This window comes from Theropithecus gelada, chromosome 16, assembly GCF_003255815.1.
Source record: "Theropithecus gelada isolate Dixy chromosome 16, Tgel_1.0, whole genome shotgun sequence".
Classification (NCBI taxonomy): Eukaryota; Metazoa; Chordata; class Mammalia; order Primates; family Cercopithecidae; genus Theropithecus; species Theropithecus gelada.
Genome location: NC_037684.1, coordinates 37,915,781 through 37,931,724, shown reverse-complemented (window position 1 = coordinate 37,931,724; position 15,944 = coordinate 37,915,781). Strand labels below are relative to the sequence as shown.

Here is a 15,944-nt window from a genome sequence, read left to right as displayed (position 1 = left end):
TTTTCTCTCGACTTTTTAATAACTGCCATCTGACTGGTGTGAGATGTATCTCATTGTGGTTTTGATTTGCATTTCTCTAATGATCAATGGTGTTTAGCTTTTTTCATCTGTTTCATAGTTTTTTTGGCTGTATAAATGTCCTTTGAGAAGTGTCTCTTCATGTCCTTTGCCCATTTTTTAATGGTTTTTTTTTTCTTGTACATTTGTCTAAGTTCCTTGTAGATTCTGGATATTAGACCTTTGTCAGATGGATAGATTACAAAAATTTTCTCCCATTCTGTAGGTTGCCTATTCACTCTGATGATAGTTTCTTTTGCTGTGCAGAAGCTCTTTAGTTTAATTAGATTCCATTTGTCAGTTTTTGCTTTTGTTGCAATTGCTTTTGATGTTTTCATCATGAAATCTTTGTCTGTGCCTATGTCATGAATGGTATTGCCTAGATTTTCTTCTAGGGTTTTTATAGTTTTGGGGTTTTCCGTTTAAGTCTTTAATCCGTCTTGAGTTAGTTTTTGTATAAGGTGTCAAGTTGTTATTCGAGTTCTTTATATTTTTTGTATATTAACCCCTTATCAGATAAATGATTTGCAGATATTTTCTTCCCCTCCATAGGCCACCCGCATTCCTTGGCTCATGCTCCTTCCTCTCATTACTCTGATGTCTGCTTCTGTTTCACATCGCCTTCTCTGAGTTTCTGCCTTCCTTTTATCTTTTAAGGGCACTTGTGATTACTTTGGGCCCACCCAGGCAATCCAGGATAATCTTTCCATCTCAATCATATCTGCAAAATCTCTGTTGCCATGGGAAGTATCAGATTCACAGGTTTTAGGGACTAGGATGTGGACATCTCTGAGTGGGTGAGGGGAGGAGCATTACCTGCATACCACGTCCCTTATCTCCCCTGCCTGCCTTCACGGGAATTAGACTTATCTCTTTAGTGACTTAAGTCAATTTAGACTGTTCCTCATGTTTTCTTTTCCTTTCCAACCTTCCATCTGGTCCTGTTGTTTCGTTCTTTTCCTTCTCTTTCCATCTGCCTTTTCTTGCCAGCTCCACATCCACTCCTCTAGGTTAGGCATTTCTTACCTCCTGCTTAGGCTGCCAGAATAGCCTTAAAACTGGTCTGCTTGCCTGTGATTCTCCCTATAGATATGTTATGTTATGTTATGTTATGTTATGTTATGTTATGTTATGCTATGTTAGAGACAGAGTCTCACTGTTGCCCAGGCTGGAGTGCAGTGGCCCAATCTCAGTTTAACGCAACCTCCTTCTCCTGGTTTCAAGCGATTCTTGTGCCTCAGCCTCCTGAGTAGCTTGAATTACAGGCATGCGCCACCATGCCAAGCCAATTTTTGTATTTTTAGTAGAGATGAGGTTTTGCCATGTTGGCCAGGCTGGTCTCAAACTCCTGACCTCAAGGGATCCACCCACCTCAGCCTCCCAAAGTGCTGGGATTACAGACGTGAGCCACCATGCCTGGCCTCCCTGTAGATATTTTAAACTCATCTTGATGCATACTTGTAAAAACAAGTCTATGCCTGATAATTCCATTATCCGAAGTCCTTATTTTTCTGTCATGTTCCATTTCTGCTGGTCCTTATTCTTGTTTCCTCATCTGCTTGGTTACCTTTGGTTATGTTCTCACCATTCCTTGTATTTGAGAAAATATTTCTAGGAATAACTTGAGGCTTCAGATGAAAGTGCTTTGCTTTTGTGGGGAGATAATTTCTTCTGCCAGGTCCCTGGAGGTATTTCTGGTCCAAGATCACCTTGAAAGAAGCTCATGGTTGAGATTCCCTGGTTCTTTCAGAGGAGGCAAACCTAGGCCTCCAGTCTAAGTGAGGCCTGCTTTGCTCTGGTTCAGCTGTTACCAGGTAGTTGTAGTCCTTTGGAGTCCTGGCTCCTTGAGGAAGAGTCTCCAGTTGGTGTTCCACGCTGGCCAGCCCTGGATGTTGACTTCTGCTCAGGAGGCTGTTAAAGTGAAAGGCCGCCAGGTGTGGTGGCTCACACCTGTAATCCCAGCACTTTGGGAGGCCAAGATGGGTGGATCACAAGGTCAGGAGTTCAAGACCAGCCTGGCCAATATGGTGAAACCCCATTTCTACTAAAAATACAAAAATTAGCCAGGTGTGGTGGTGGGCACCTGTAGTCCCAGCTACTTGGGAGCCCGAGGCAGGAGAATCACTTGAACCCGGAAGGCGGAGGTTGCAATGAGCCGAGATTGTGCCACTGCACTCTAGCCTGGGTGACAGAGCCAGACTCTGTCTTTAAAAAAAAAAAAAAAAAGTGAAAGTGTCCTTTGCCAGGCTGGGCCGTGCTTGAGGGCAAGGTGGCTTCTCTAGAGCTCATCCCTTGGGGTTCCTGTTTTCTTTAGTTTCTGCACTGTTATTCCTTGCTCAGTTCTTGAAGCTTCAAAGCCTCACAGACATCTTTTTTTTTTCCTTGAGACAGAGTCTTACTCTGTCACCCAAGCTGGGGTGCAGTGCCACAATCTCAGCTCACTGAAACCTCTGCTTCATAGGTTCAAGCAATTCTTGTGCCTCAGCCTCCCTAGTAGCTGGAATTACAGGTGTGAGCCACCGTGCCCAGCCGTTCAGAAATTTTTTTTTCAACGTATTCATTGTTAGTTGCGTTCAGCAGAATTGTGGGCCTGATAATGGAGCCTGCCTTCCCAGACACCAGACTCCAGACCTGTTTTTCCATGTTGCCTCCGCCACTCTCATCCAGTCTGGGACGGGACGGGATGTGATTAATTTTGCGTACCACTTTGATCATGTCAGACTTCTGCTTAAACACCTCTCCAGCAGGAAATGATACCTATGGGAGCCCGTCGACAACATGAGCTACAGCCCCCCTTCCCATCACAAGGCATGGGGGGGGTCAGTGTTAAAACCCGAGGGCTTTGTAGTCTGCTAGAACTATGGGAAAAAGAGACTGTTGAGAAGGAAGCTTTCTTTTTTGGCCTTTCAGTTCCTGAGGGCTGGAGAGAAGCTTGTCTCTTTTTTTGAGCCTGAGTATAATTGAGTTTCAGGAGTAGAGGGCAGGAGGCTAGCCATTTTATATGGTACCAGATTGTCAGATGGATAATGAGACCTTTCATTTCTCAATGCGACCAGTCACATGCTGCTGGTTGAGAACTGAGGTCTTAGCTTGTAAGCGAGCTGTCCATGATGGAGCAGAGGGCAGGTACAAAGGCTGGGACAAAGCAGGAATAAAGAGCGTGTGTGACATGTTTGAGAAGGCACCCTGCCACAGCAGAAGGGCATCGGGCTTCAGTGTCAGGAAGCCCAAGTTGTCAGTGCTGTGCCTTTGGACAAACCATGTAGTCTTCCTGGGCTCAGTCAGGTCCTTCCTCTTGGCCTCGGCTGTCCTGCATGGCTGTGGCTGTGGGAGGGTCGGCTCAGTTGGCCTTAGCAGCCAGCCATTGGGAGGACAGAGAGAAAAGGAAGCTTGGAGTGGTCCCCAGGAGGAGGCAGAGGCAGTGACCACTTGATAGGTTGTGTAGAGCCCAAACCATGGCCTCTGGTTCTAGTACACTCAATTACCCAGCAGTATGGGGCCTGGAAGCAGTCTTCGTTTATCTAGCCTAATCCCTTCATTTTGCAGATGAGCAAACAGAAGCCTGGACATTTTCTCGTCTTTAAAGAGCAGTAGTAATGCTCCGGCCTTGTGTGGCTTATTTTAGTAAAAATCTAGAGAAGTGGAGCCAGGCTTTGGTCAGTGTGGGTTTAGGGGCATTTACTATGAACCTCTGAGGCCACTATCTGAGTGAGCCCTGGAGGATAATAACAACAGTGAGCCAGAGCCTGCCCCCATCTGGCCACCTGACACCCAGCGCTCCCTGGGGCCCACCTTTGGCTCTGTCGGCCCAGTCTGATCAGAGGTCGCTTTACCTGGCCAGTCAGGGGGCCCAAATGTGTGGAGGATTAGGCAAGCAGGGCCCTGATGACCTCCACACAAAAAATAACTCTGCTTCCTGAGCTGGTGCCAGCTTTTTGTTCCCTGGGACCTGGCCTGACTGCTGAGACCGCAGGCTTCTGAACGCACTGCTGTTTTCACCCTTTGGCGCTAGACTGGGCCTGACTTTGCCCTTGGATTCCCAGGCCTTCTTACCCTCAACTGCAGACGGGCCTCTCCACTCTTGCCTTGATTCCTGAAGGACCAACTCACTCTGTTCAACCTCAGAATCATGCACTTTGTACTTGGGCTTGTGCCCGCAGTTACCTTCATTTACAGCCACCGCTGCGGGTGAAGCAGCCTCAGAACAGCAGAGCCTTACATACCATCCTTTTATGTTATGAAAGCAACTTAAATGAGTTTGTTTTTCAGCCCACCGAGAATTATCAAATACCAAACTTTCTTTTTAAATTATCTCTATAATTTTCTTTTTAAATTGCCCTTATAAAACTAGGTGATAGTTAAATGAAAAACATATGTTGCTTCTGGTATTTTTCTTCTTAATAAGCCTACAAACTCCTTAGCTTAAGATAACAGGGAAGGATTGTCCTGCACCCGAGACTGTGTTTTTCTGGCTGCTGCCAGTTCCTGGATTTAAATTGCTTTGTTGGTGGATAGAGTTCATTCCCTTTTCCTGGATTCAGGATAGGAAAGCCTGAGGGTCACAAATGAGCCTGGACAAAACTATGTATGGAAGTTTCTAAGAGTAACTTCTCTCAAATATTTGATACTGAAAAATGTGTAGTTTCAGCTTGAGTCTATGTTGCACCTGGACCCTCGAATGTAATTCTTGTCATCCTTGGAATATTTCCCCCTGCTAGTGATCCAGGATCACTGTTTCCCAAACCCCCCTATTCCCCTACCCGTTTTATGATTTCTCTTGTTGGTAGTATCTGTTGCCAGCATTTTGAACCTGAATATTTAGCAGAAGGCTTAAATTAGGAGCTCTTCAAATTAAAGAAATAAGCAAGCCACATAATGTTGATTGCGGTAGATTACCTGTAAGTGTGTTGTGTTGGGTTGGATACAGTCACCTGTAAACATAAACATGTAGGGTTTTAAATTTGGAAAGGACTGTAGATCTAGCTCCATTTTACAGACGAAGATACTGGGACATCGAGAGGCCCTGGCTTGTTCAACGTCCCACAGAGTCAGCTGTAGAAAGACAAGTACTGGAGATCCTATGTCCTGGGTCTAAGCTGGGTGCTCTTTCCACTGCCCCACGATGCCCCTCTTGTCTCAGTGGCCTCCCACTGCTGCCCACATCCACACTGTGTCCTGGAAACAGGATAGAGCCAGGTGGCTGCACACACCATGCCCTTTGCCATCTTCATGCCCTTTTCCCTTCCCTCTGCCTAATCATGCTCATCCCACTACAACTCACCCATCAGTTCCAAAGACCTGTTGGGTGTCTCACCTCCCACACAGGTGTCATCCTCCTCAGAACTCCTGAAGTGTGCTCTGTGTTTTGGCTCTTTTTACGTGGTCTCAGTCCAGGTGTGGTCTTAATTTTTATGTAATTAGGGCTCGTGCCCAGTAAATGGGCCATAAACAAATAAAGAGAGTTGGAATGTACCATGTCACAAGGTCGGCATGGCATCTCATTTTGCTGCCCAGCTTTTCAGGTGTCTGATTTTGTTCCAGCTAAGCTCCAAAAGGGCGGAAAGCATAGCTTCTATGTCTCTCACCAGGGTCCTTGGTAGAGTTCTTGGTTGGTGGTGGGTTATAGCAGTGATACTTCATTTTCCTGACATGGGAATCTTGCATTCAGTTTAAAATATGTTTGCTTTATCCTGAAGCCTCAGAATGTGGCCATGTCTTCATGGCTGCCTAAATACTCTGGTCTTATGGTACCTACCATTTGAGGAGGCCAACAGGTCATGGCAATTAGTTTACAGATTTCCACATTTGGATACTTTGCTACTTATTTGCCATAGCAGGAAGTTGGGAGATGCAAGCCAAATAATTGTTAGGATTGCTGTGAAAATTGCAGTGAAAGCAATACCCCTCCTGGGTTAGCTTGTTACTGCTAGAAGACTCCTAGTGAAATTTTTCTTCCAAGATCCTCAAACTCAACAGGATGCCACATTTTATCCTATTGGACTTCTGAAGCAATGCTGGTAACATCATATTGTTCAGGTATTTCAAGGCTTAAGATAGAGAATTGTTGGTAGGAATTAACCAGTTAAAAGGGAGGAAACGATTACTCAGGTATTGTGAAGTAAGACAGATTGTATGGCATTTATAACATTGGTTGTGTCGTTTGCTCGTAAAAGAGTGCCTAACTGGAATGTAGTGAAAATTAAACCATTAAACCCATTGAAGTGAAAACCGGTGGACATCTGCCAAGTAAAAGCATAATCACCACTTAAACAGCTTCATCTGGGCTCCTATCGGCACATGACAGTGTCTCCTGTGGAGAAACTGCTCTCTGACTTCTGGCTTTCTCACTGTTTTCACAGAGCCTGAGCCCGTGTGAAGCCGGCAATGACAAGTCTGAATGGTCGCCATGCCGAGAAAACCACTGACATGCCAAAACCATCAGCCCCTAAAGTGCACGTGCAGAGGTCCGTGTCCCGAGATACCATCGCCATTCACTTCTCGGCATCCGGCGAGGAGGAGGAGGAAGAGGAGGAGGAGTTCAGGGAGTGGTTTGAGGAGGGGCTGGATGACCAAAGCATTGTAACAGGGCTGGAAGCCAAGGAAGACCTCTATCTTGAACCCCAGGTTGACCATGACCCCGCCGGCCCTGCTGCCTCGCCTATTCTGGCAGATGGACTGTCCGTGTCCCAGGCCCCTGCCATTTTGCCCGTCTCCAAGAACACTGTAAAGCTGTTGGAGTCCCCTCTTCCAGCAGCACAAGTATTAAGTACAGTGCCATTGGCTCTGTCCCCAGGGTCGTCTTTGTTGGGGCCCTTAGCTAGCTCTCCCAGTGTGTCATCCCTTTCTGAGCAGAAAACCAGTTCCTCCTCCCCATTGTCCTCTCCTTCTAAGTCTCCCATCCTCTCATCCAGTGCCTCAACCTCCACCCTTTCCAGTGCAAAACCCTTCATGAGCCTTGTGAAGTCCCTGTCGACCGAGGTGGAGCCAAAAGAATCCCCACACCCCCCAAGGCACAGGCACTTGATGAAGACATTAGTCAAGTCTCTGTCCACGGACACTTCCCGGCAGGAGTCGGACACAGTGTCCTATAAGCCACCTGATTCCAAACTAAACTTACACCTGTTCAAGCAGTTCACACAGCCCCGAAACACAGGTGGAGATTCCAAAACTGCACCTTCTTCCCCCCTGACTTCTCCCTCTGATACTCGTTCCTTTTTTAAAGTGCCCGAAATGGAGGCTAAAATTGAAGATACTAAACGACGCCTTTCAGAAGTCATCTATGAGCCTTTTCAGCTCCTTAGTAAAATTATAGGGGAAGAAAGTGGCAGCCATAGGCCCAAAGCCTTATCTTCAAGTGCTTCAGAACTCTCCAATCTGTCCAGCTTGAACGGGCACTTGGAAAGCAATAACAACTACAGCATCAAGGAGGAGGAGTGTGATTCTGAGGGGGATGGCTACGGAAGTGATTCCAACATCCCCAAAAGTGACCGCCCAAAGTCCACTGATGAGCCTGCAAGAGAGATGGAACTGAAAAGTTCCCAGGGGAGCAGTCTGAAGGATTTAGGCCTGAAGACAAGTTCTCTAGTTCTGGAGAAATGTTCTTTGTCTGCCTTAGTGAGCAAAGAAGATGAAGAGTTTTGTGAACTGTACACTGAGGACTTCGATTTGGAAATGGAGGGGGAGAGTAAAGTCGATAAGCCCCCAGATGTTCCTCTCAAGCCGGAGGTGCTCGCGGAAGATGGTGTGGTCCTTGACAGTGAGGACGAGGCGGACTCGGCCGTGCAGCACCCGGAATTGCCAGTGAAGACGTTGGGCTTCTTTATAATGTGTGTCTATGTGTACCTCATCCTCCCCCTCCCCGACTATGTGAGTGGACTCTTTCTGGGAATTGGCCTTGGATTCATGACTGCGGTTTGCGTGATTTGGTTTTTTACACCACCAAGTGCTCATAAATATCACAAGTTACATAAAAATCTGCGACACTGGAACACAAGATCTCTGGATATCAAAGAACCTGAAATACTGAAGGTAAGCCCCTCCCCAGGAGCTGGCTAGTACACACACTTCTCACATACAGCCGTATTTTAGATCTGACTTGTTTTTTGGTTAGCTGTTAAAGATGTTTGCACAAGCCATGCTTTTTAAGACCTGGGGGCCACTTCAGTCTCCAGGCACCCAACCAACTGATCTGGTAAACCTCATTCTAACCGAAGCTTTGCAGATTCACAGAGTAGTTGCTGAAAGATCTCTATGACTCTGGAGAGTAGTGTTTACATCAGTTCCTGTTCTGGTCTGTTTCTAAACTTGCTTGGAATGTGCTACTTGCTGAGCATTTGTAATGGCTGAATCTGTTAGGGTTCACTATTCTTGAGACCTTGAAGAAGGGTTAAATACTCTCTGAATTGCAAGAGGAGGGAAGGAAGAAGAGAAGGCAAATTAATGTCAGCTGTCGGCCCTTGCTAGTGCTCCTTCCTCTGCACAGTGGGGAATGGGATGGAGAAAGAGATGTCACCTTTCACTGCATATCAGATGTCAGGCTTTTGGGCCTCCTAAGGGGTACCTGGGACAATTCAGTGGAAAGCAGGGACAATTCAATGGAAAGCAGGAAGAAAGTATTAAAACATTCATCTAGCTGTCTAATCTATCGATTGAGACGGAGTCTCACTATGTTGCCCAGGCTGGTCTCAAACTTCTGGGCTCAAGTGATCCTCCTGCTTCAGCCCTCCAAAGTGCTGGGATTACAGGTATGAGCCACTGCGTCCAGCCTAGAACTTCTATTTATTATTATTATTATTATTATTTTGCATATTAAAATTTCTGGTTGTGTGTATACACACTATAAAAGTACACAATTAGAGCTTATATAGTTTGTAAGTTATATGCAGCCACACATTTATGTACAGTATCCAAGGGGGCATTGGTTTCAGGACCCCCCAAGGATACAAAACTCTATGAATGTATAAGTCCCTTATATAAAATGGCATAGTATTTGTATTAATATATAACCTATGTTCATTCTCCTGTATACTTTTAAATCATCTCTGGATTACTTATAATACCTAATATAATGTGAATGGTTATTATACTGTATTTTTAAATTTGTATCTTTTTTACTGTTGGATTATTATTTATTTTATTTTATTTTTTTATTTCATTTTCAATGCAAGGTTGATTGAATCCATGGATACAGAGGGCTGACTCTATATGTTTTTAGAGATAAGGTAGAGAGCCAGAAAAGTTTAGAGATCACTGCTTTATAACAGTTATCTAATTCAACTTCACAACCATCTAGGGGTTTGATGCTTCCAATTTTACACATGAGGAGATTCAGGCTCTGAGAGAGGTGGTCATTGTCCAAGGTTTCTTGGTACTTAATAAGTAATACAGGCCAGGCACGGCGGCTCACACCTGTAATTCCAGCACTTCTGGAGGCTGAGGCAGGCGGATCACTTGAGGTCAAGAGTTCAAGACCAGCCTGGCCATCATGGTGAAGCCATGTCTCTACTAAAAATACAAAAATTAGCTGGGCTTGGTGGCATGCACCTGTAATCCCAACTACTTGGGAGGCTGAGGCAGGAGAATTGCTTGAGCCTGGGGCTGAGGCTGCAGTGAGCTGAGATTTCGCCACTGCGCTCCAGCCTGGGTGACAGAGTGAGACTCTGTCTCAAAAATAATAATAATAACAACAATAATAAAAGTAATAGAGGTAGGATTTGGAGACTTTGTATGTGCTCTTCCTGCTTTTCCCATGACACCTCTGTGGAAAGTTCATGCCTAGACCTGCCTGGAGAATCCCTTGTATTATAGGAGATGTATGAAAAGGAGAACTTGGTTTCCCCGGAGCAATTTTGAACCTTAATTATTGGTTTTAATCTTTAGCTTTTCAAGTTCAAAGCTTGTTTGGCTTCTTGGTTAGATTAAAGGTATTATTCTCCCGTCTATTTAAGTGAGAATGCTCTAAAAATGGCAGCATGATCTCTCTTTATTGGGAAAAAAAAAAGCCAAGGGTTGGGGAGAACTCTTTTAGGATCCAAAATAATATTTGTTTTTAAATTTCATTGACTTTTTTCCTTGTTCAAAGGAAATACATGGTTAATGTTTTAAAAACACAGGAAACCCAAAGAAAAAAATATATATTTTTGATCACAGTAGTGGAAGGGAATTACAGTTAATGATTTGGTATATATCCTAGTTTTTTGGGTTTTTAAAATTTCTGCATATATGAAGATATACATCACATACGTGCATACTCACCCACTCTTTTTGTTTTGATTTAATAGGATCATATATTTTGCAGTCTGACCTTTTTTCTTTCTTTCACCTGGCAATATGTTATGACACTTTCTTCTTTGAGAGAAGCTGATGTTGAGTCTTGTGGATGTGACACCCTTAAGCTTAGCATTAATAAATGAAGTGGAGCAAAAATGACTCATGCGTGGTTACTAAGCTTTTTTTGATAGGGTGGTGCTGTGACTACCTGAAGTACATGCTCTCCGAGTAAGTTAGTGCTAACTTTAGCAAGGAAAAATTGCACTTATACTAAATTCCAGTACCTAATGACTGACTGTGGCATTCAGTTTAAACTGATTTGAGCACTGACTTGTCTTAGGAAGACTTTAATTTTATTTTTAATTTTATTTTTTTTTTTGAGACAGAGTCTCGCTTAGTCGCCCAGGCTGGAGTGCAGTGGCGCGATCTCGGCTCACTCAAGCTCCGCCTCCCGGGTTCACGCCATTCTCCTGCCTCAGCCTCCCGAGTAGCTGGGACTACAGGCGCCCGCCGCCTCGCCCGGCTAATTTTTTGCATTTTTAGTAGAGACGGGGTTTCACCGTGTTAGCCAGGATGGTCTCGATCCCTGATCTCGTGATCCACCCGCCTCGGCCTCCCAAAGTGCTGGGATTACAGGCGTGAGCCACCGCGCCCGGCCGGAAGACTTTAATTTTAATCCAGTCAATCTTTAGTGTTTTTTTTCCTACCCTCCTCTCACATGTAAATTCTTTAGTGTCAGTCCAATCACTGCAATATGTCAAGAGTTTACTAACTACACAGGGTGCTGATGGAATGGGATTTTAATGTTATGGCACAGCCTGGTTGCTTTGATCCAATCACTGGAAGAATAAAGGCAACACTATGATACTGAGTACTGCAGTGGGCTAAGTGTTGGGTATATTATCTTATTCAATCCTCATCACAGCCCTATTCATTTAGCGTATGTATATGTGCTCATGCAGATGGAGGCCCACGGAAGTTAAGTTATTGCCCAAGGTCACACAGCTAGTGAGTGGTGGAGCCATGTAGGACAGTGTTTTCTTTTAAGGAAGGTGTTTTGCCCACAGTGGCTGGGGTGAATGTATTTGCATTTTCCTTGTAGAGAACAAGTACTTTAATGCTTTCATAGACTGACACCCCTAATCCAAGCAAATTGTCGTAGACTGAGCATTTATTCTTCCTGATTGCTGTTTGATCAACTCTGATCACTTTGGTAATTCTTTTTTCATTCTTAGCCTTAACTTGTTTAGAATGGTTTCATTACTAAAGAGGAAAAGTATATTTTAGCCTGAAGTCTTGTTGGATATGCAGTGCTGTTTTTAGAAACTGGGCTGAATGCATTCTCTATTTAGAAAAGGGACACTACTCTGAATTAGAAGGGTATGCTGTCTGTTACAAGCTAATTTCAAATGCAAATGTTCTTCGGACTTAGTTAATTTTACTGAATGGGAGAATATACTCTTGGGAACCATTTTTAAACTATGGCACTTTAAAATATTTAGCAGCATTGACATTAACCTTAGGACCCAAGTTTATTGTTACCTGTCTTCCCTAGTAAGCCATAAGCTTCATGAATGCATAGGCCGTGTCTATCTTGTTCATCTTGTATCCTCAGCACCTGCCATGTATTAGGTATGTGATAGGTAATTGTTGGCTGAATGAATGGGTAGATTAATGAAGGAGTGAGACTTTATCAGAAAATGTAAGCAGTGAGTTGGTTTTGACCCTGTCATCTCCTGGTGACATTGTTTTTTAAAATAAATCCCTGGCTGGGCACAGTGGCCCACACCTGTAATCCCAGAGCTTTGGGAGGCTGAGGCAGAAGGATCACCTGAAACCAGGAGTTTGAGACCAGCCTAGGCAACATAGCAAGATCCCATCTCTACAAAAAATTTAAAATAATTAGTCAGGTATGGTGGTGCATGCATGTGGTCCCAGCTACTCAGGAGGCTGAGGTGGGAAGATCACTTGAGTCCAGGAGTTTGAAGCTGCAGTGAGCCATGATATCACCACTGCACTCCAGCCTGGGTGACAGAATGAGACTCTGTCTCTAAAAAAATAAAATAAATCCTTGATACTTGCTTTAAAAAAAAAATTAGGGTTTGATAGTAATGTGATCTTTTAAGAAAATGAAAATAATGACTAAAAAGTAAAGCTTTTGACTGGGCATGGTGGCTCATCCCTATAATCCCAGCACTTTGGAAGGCCAAGGCAGGCGGATTGCTTGAAGCCAGGAGTTCAAGACCAGCCTGGGCAACATAGTGGGACTACCATCTCTATAAAAATTTTGTTTAAAAAGCAAAGTGTAGTGGTGCAGCCTGCAGTCCCAGCCACTTGAGAGGCTGAGGCAGGACAATCGCTTGAGCTCAGGGGGTCAAGGCTGCATTGAGCTGTGATCACGCCACTATACCCCAGCCTGGGCAATGGAGTGTGACCCTGTCTCAAAAAAAAAAAAAAAAAGCCAGCAAAGCTTTTCCTAGGCCTTTTTTCTGAAAATGGACAAGCCAAGACAGTCCATCTTTAACAGGATTTGAAGCTTGACATTTGTTGCTTAGAAATCGACTGGTGACAAGTCTGCTCTCCTGTCACCAGTGCTCATGCAGTGCTGTCCACCTGAATGCAAAGGGAGTAGTAGAAAGGCAAATACTGGCCAGGCACGGTGGCTCACACCTGTAATCCCAGCACTTTGGGAGGCCGAAGCGGGCAGATCATGAGGTCAGGAGATCAAGACCATCCTGGCTAACACAGTGAAACCCTGTCTCCACTAAAAATACAAAAAAATTAGCTGGGCATGGTGGCGGATGCCTGTAGTCCCAGCTACTCGCTGAGACAGGAGAATGGCTTGAACTCAGGAGACAGAGCTTGCAGTGAGCTGCGATCGCGCCACTGCCCTCCAGCCTGGGCTATAGAGTGAGATTCCGTCTCAAAAAAAAAAAAAAAAGGCAAATACTAAGTGGAGGATTGGAGAAATGGGCAGTGATGAGTTCTAGATTTCCACTCTGCCTCCAGGTTGATGGCTTTAAAGTGATGCAGGAGATAGGCCTTGGTTTCTTTATAAAACAGGCCTGTGAACCTGTTTCTAGGACAAGCCAAAAGAGCCACTTCTTGAAAATAGTTTGATTTCAGGGGATAAGTGAGCTGGTTTGAATTATTTTGTGTACATCTGATCCAATTTAGTTGGTATTTACAGAGGATGATGCAGTTCTTGAGGGAAGGTATAGAAGCCTTTTTAAAAAGCTCACTAAGGCCGGGTGCAGTGGCTCACTCCTGTAATCCCAGCACTTTGGGAGGCCGAGGCGGGCGGATCACGAGGTCAGGAGATCGAGACCATCCTGGCTAACATGGTGAAACCCCATCTCTACTAAAAATACAAAAAATTAGCCGGGCGTGGTGGCGGGCACCTGTAGTCCCAGCTACTTGGGAGGCTGAGGCGTGATCCCAGGAGGCGGAACTTGCAGTGAGCCGAGATCATGCCACTGCACTCCAGCCTAGGCAACACAGCGAGACTCCATCTCAAAAACGAAAACAAAAAACAGAAACAACAACAACAAAAAAAGCTCACCAATATGGGAGACTATAATACCTTCCTGCGATCAAGATCTCTAAGACAGGCCCAGCCCAGGACTGAGATCCCACATACTTTATGCCCTAAGTGGACTCCATGTACGAGCCGTGAACCAGTCAGGCCAGGAACTGGGTGCTCAGGGACTGTTTTAGGAGACCATGTGGTTTTGAACCTCTGAGCCATGTAAGTTCTCACTGATGGGTCCAGGAACTGCTTGCAGCCAGACTGGACTAAGAGTCTTGCTCCTTTATTGGTTCCATGAACAGTTCAAGGAGCATTGCAGTTTTTCTTTTGTGTAACTTCACATGATAAGGAAAGACTGGAGAAAAGGAAAGCTTTTGTGTACTTTTTCAGTGCAATTTTTTATTCTATCCTCACTGCAGACATATGTATTTATATATGATGCTGCAGGAGTGATGCATTTATGGGATGATAAACCAAAAAGACCAATTTGCAGCCAAGTAGTAGCTAATCTCAAAGACTGTTGTGTTGTTGTCTAGGCCTTATGGTACTCCACCGTCTCCCCCTCTGAACCCAGCTGATCAGCAGCTGTACTGTCTGGAATATAAGTAAAAAAGAGGCTGGGTGTAGTGGCTCACACCTGTAATCTCAGCACTTTAGGAGGCCGAGGTGGGTGGATCACCTGAGGTCAGGAGTTCAAGACCAGCCTGGCCAACATGGTGGAACTCTCCCATCTGTACTAAAAATACAAAATTAGCCAAGCGTGGTGGCAGGCGCCTGTAATCCTAGCTACTTGGGAGGCTGAGGCAGGAGAATTGCTTGAACCTGGAAGGTGGAGGTTGCAGTGAGCTGAGATCACACCACTGCACTCTTATTGCCTGGGCAACAAGAGCAAAACTCCATCTGAAAAAAAAAAAAAAGTAAGACCTCTATGTGGCCAAAGAGCTGTCACAAAGTCCACAGAAGAACTCTTAGGACCTCCTCCAAAGCTGCTCTTAATATATTGGAGTTCATAGCTGATGAGATCATGAGAAGCAGCAAATAGGAGAAAGGTTGCCACAGGCATTCAACAGGAAGTGGCATGTGAATGTGTGAAACCAAAGGCCAATACCAAAATGTGAGAAGAAGCTCACAGGACTTAGAGCATGGTAGGCTGGGCAGGTTAACTCAAGGTAGAGAGCCTCATGTGTGCCACAGACCAATAGCATCCCTGTAGTGACACCCCCTGTGTGGTAGCCTTCTGGAATTCTTATGTTGGGTGACTGGCTAGATGCCCTAAGCTGGGGACCTTGGGAAAGGGTGGGTTTGGGCATGGGGAAAATGAGGCATTTAGAGTCAGCATACTGCACTTGGCATGTTTGCTTAGCCAAATCAGATGGTCCCTTGCCCAGGAGTATTTTTAATTCAGAGCCATTCCTGCTGCACACTAACTTTCTACATGTTTATAACGAAAAGCTTCCTGAAGATTTCATAAAGGTCTTGGATTTATGTTTGAGTATATGGCTCAGATGCAATTTTGAATTATATTCTTGAGCAAATTCTTTATCTCAGATTTTTTTTTTTTTTTTTTGAGGCGGAGTCTCGCTCTGTCGCCCAGGCTGGAGTGCAGTGGCGCGATCTCAGCTCACTGCAAGCTCCGCCTCCCGGGTTTACGCCATTCTCCTGCCTCAGCCTCCCGAGTAGCTGGGACTACAGGCGCCGCCACTACGCCCGGCTAATTTTTTGTATTTTTAGTAGAGATGGGGTTTCACTGTGTTAGCCAGGATGGTCTCGATCTCCTGACCTCGTGATCCGCCCGTCTCGGCCTCCCAAAGTGCTGGGATTACAGGCTTGAGCCACCGCGCCTGGCCTATCTCAGATTTTTAAACCAGCAGCAGCATACTGGTTTCCAGAGTGATAATCCGTCTCTTTTTTAAAGATAGGGCCTGCAAGTTTGACTAAAATTATATTTAGGCCATTGCAGAGACTAATAGAAATGAATTTTGGAGAACATTTTTTTCTTTAGGTTGTGTCACATGTAGATAATTAATAAGAGGGATAGGTTTTAAAAATAATTAGGTTCCCTGAATGTAGGCTTTGGTTTTGATATATA

At 44.8% G+C, this 15,944-nt stretch overlaps 1 protein-coding gene across 2 annotated transcripts in view; it reads left to right on the top strand.

Moving 5' to 3' along the window:
- TEX2 (testis expressed 2) overlaps positions 1-15,944 on the top strand; it is a 118,758-nt gene that overhangs the window by 41,593 nt on the left and 61,221 nt on the right. For both annotated transcript variants that reach the window (XM_025361527.1, XM_025361528.1), the window contains exon 2: positions 6,417-8,085. In XM_025361527.1, coding sequence (XP_025217312.1) covers positions 6,442-8,085 — 1,644 coding nt within the window. In that variant the 5' untranslated portion in view covers positions 6,417-6,441. The remainder of the gene's footprint in view (positions 1-6,416; positions 8,086-15,944) is intronic.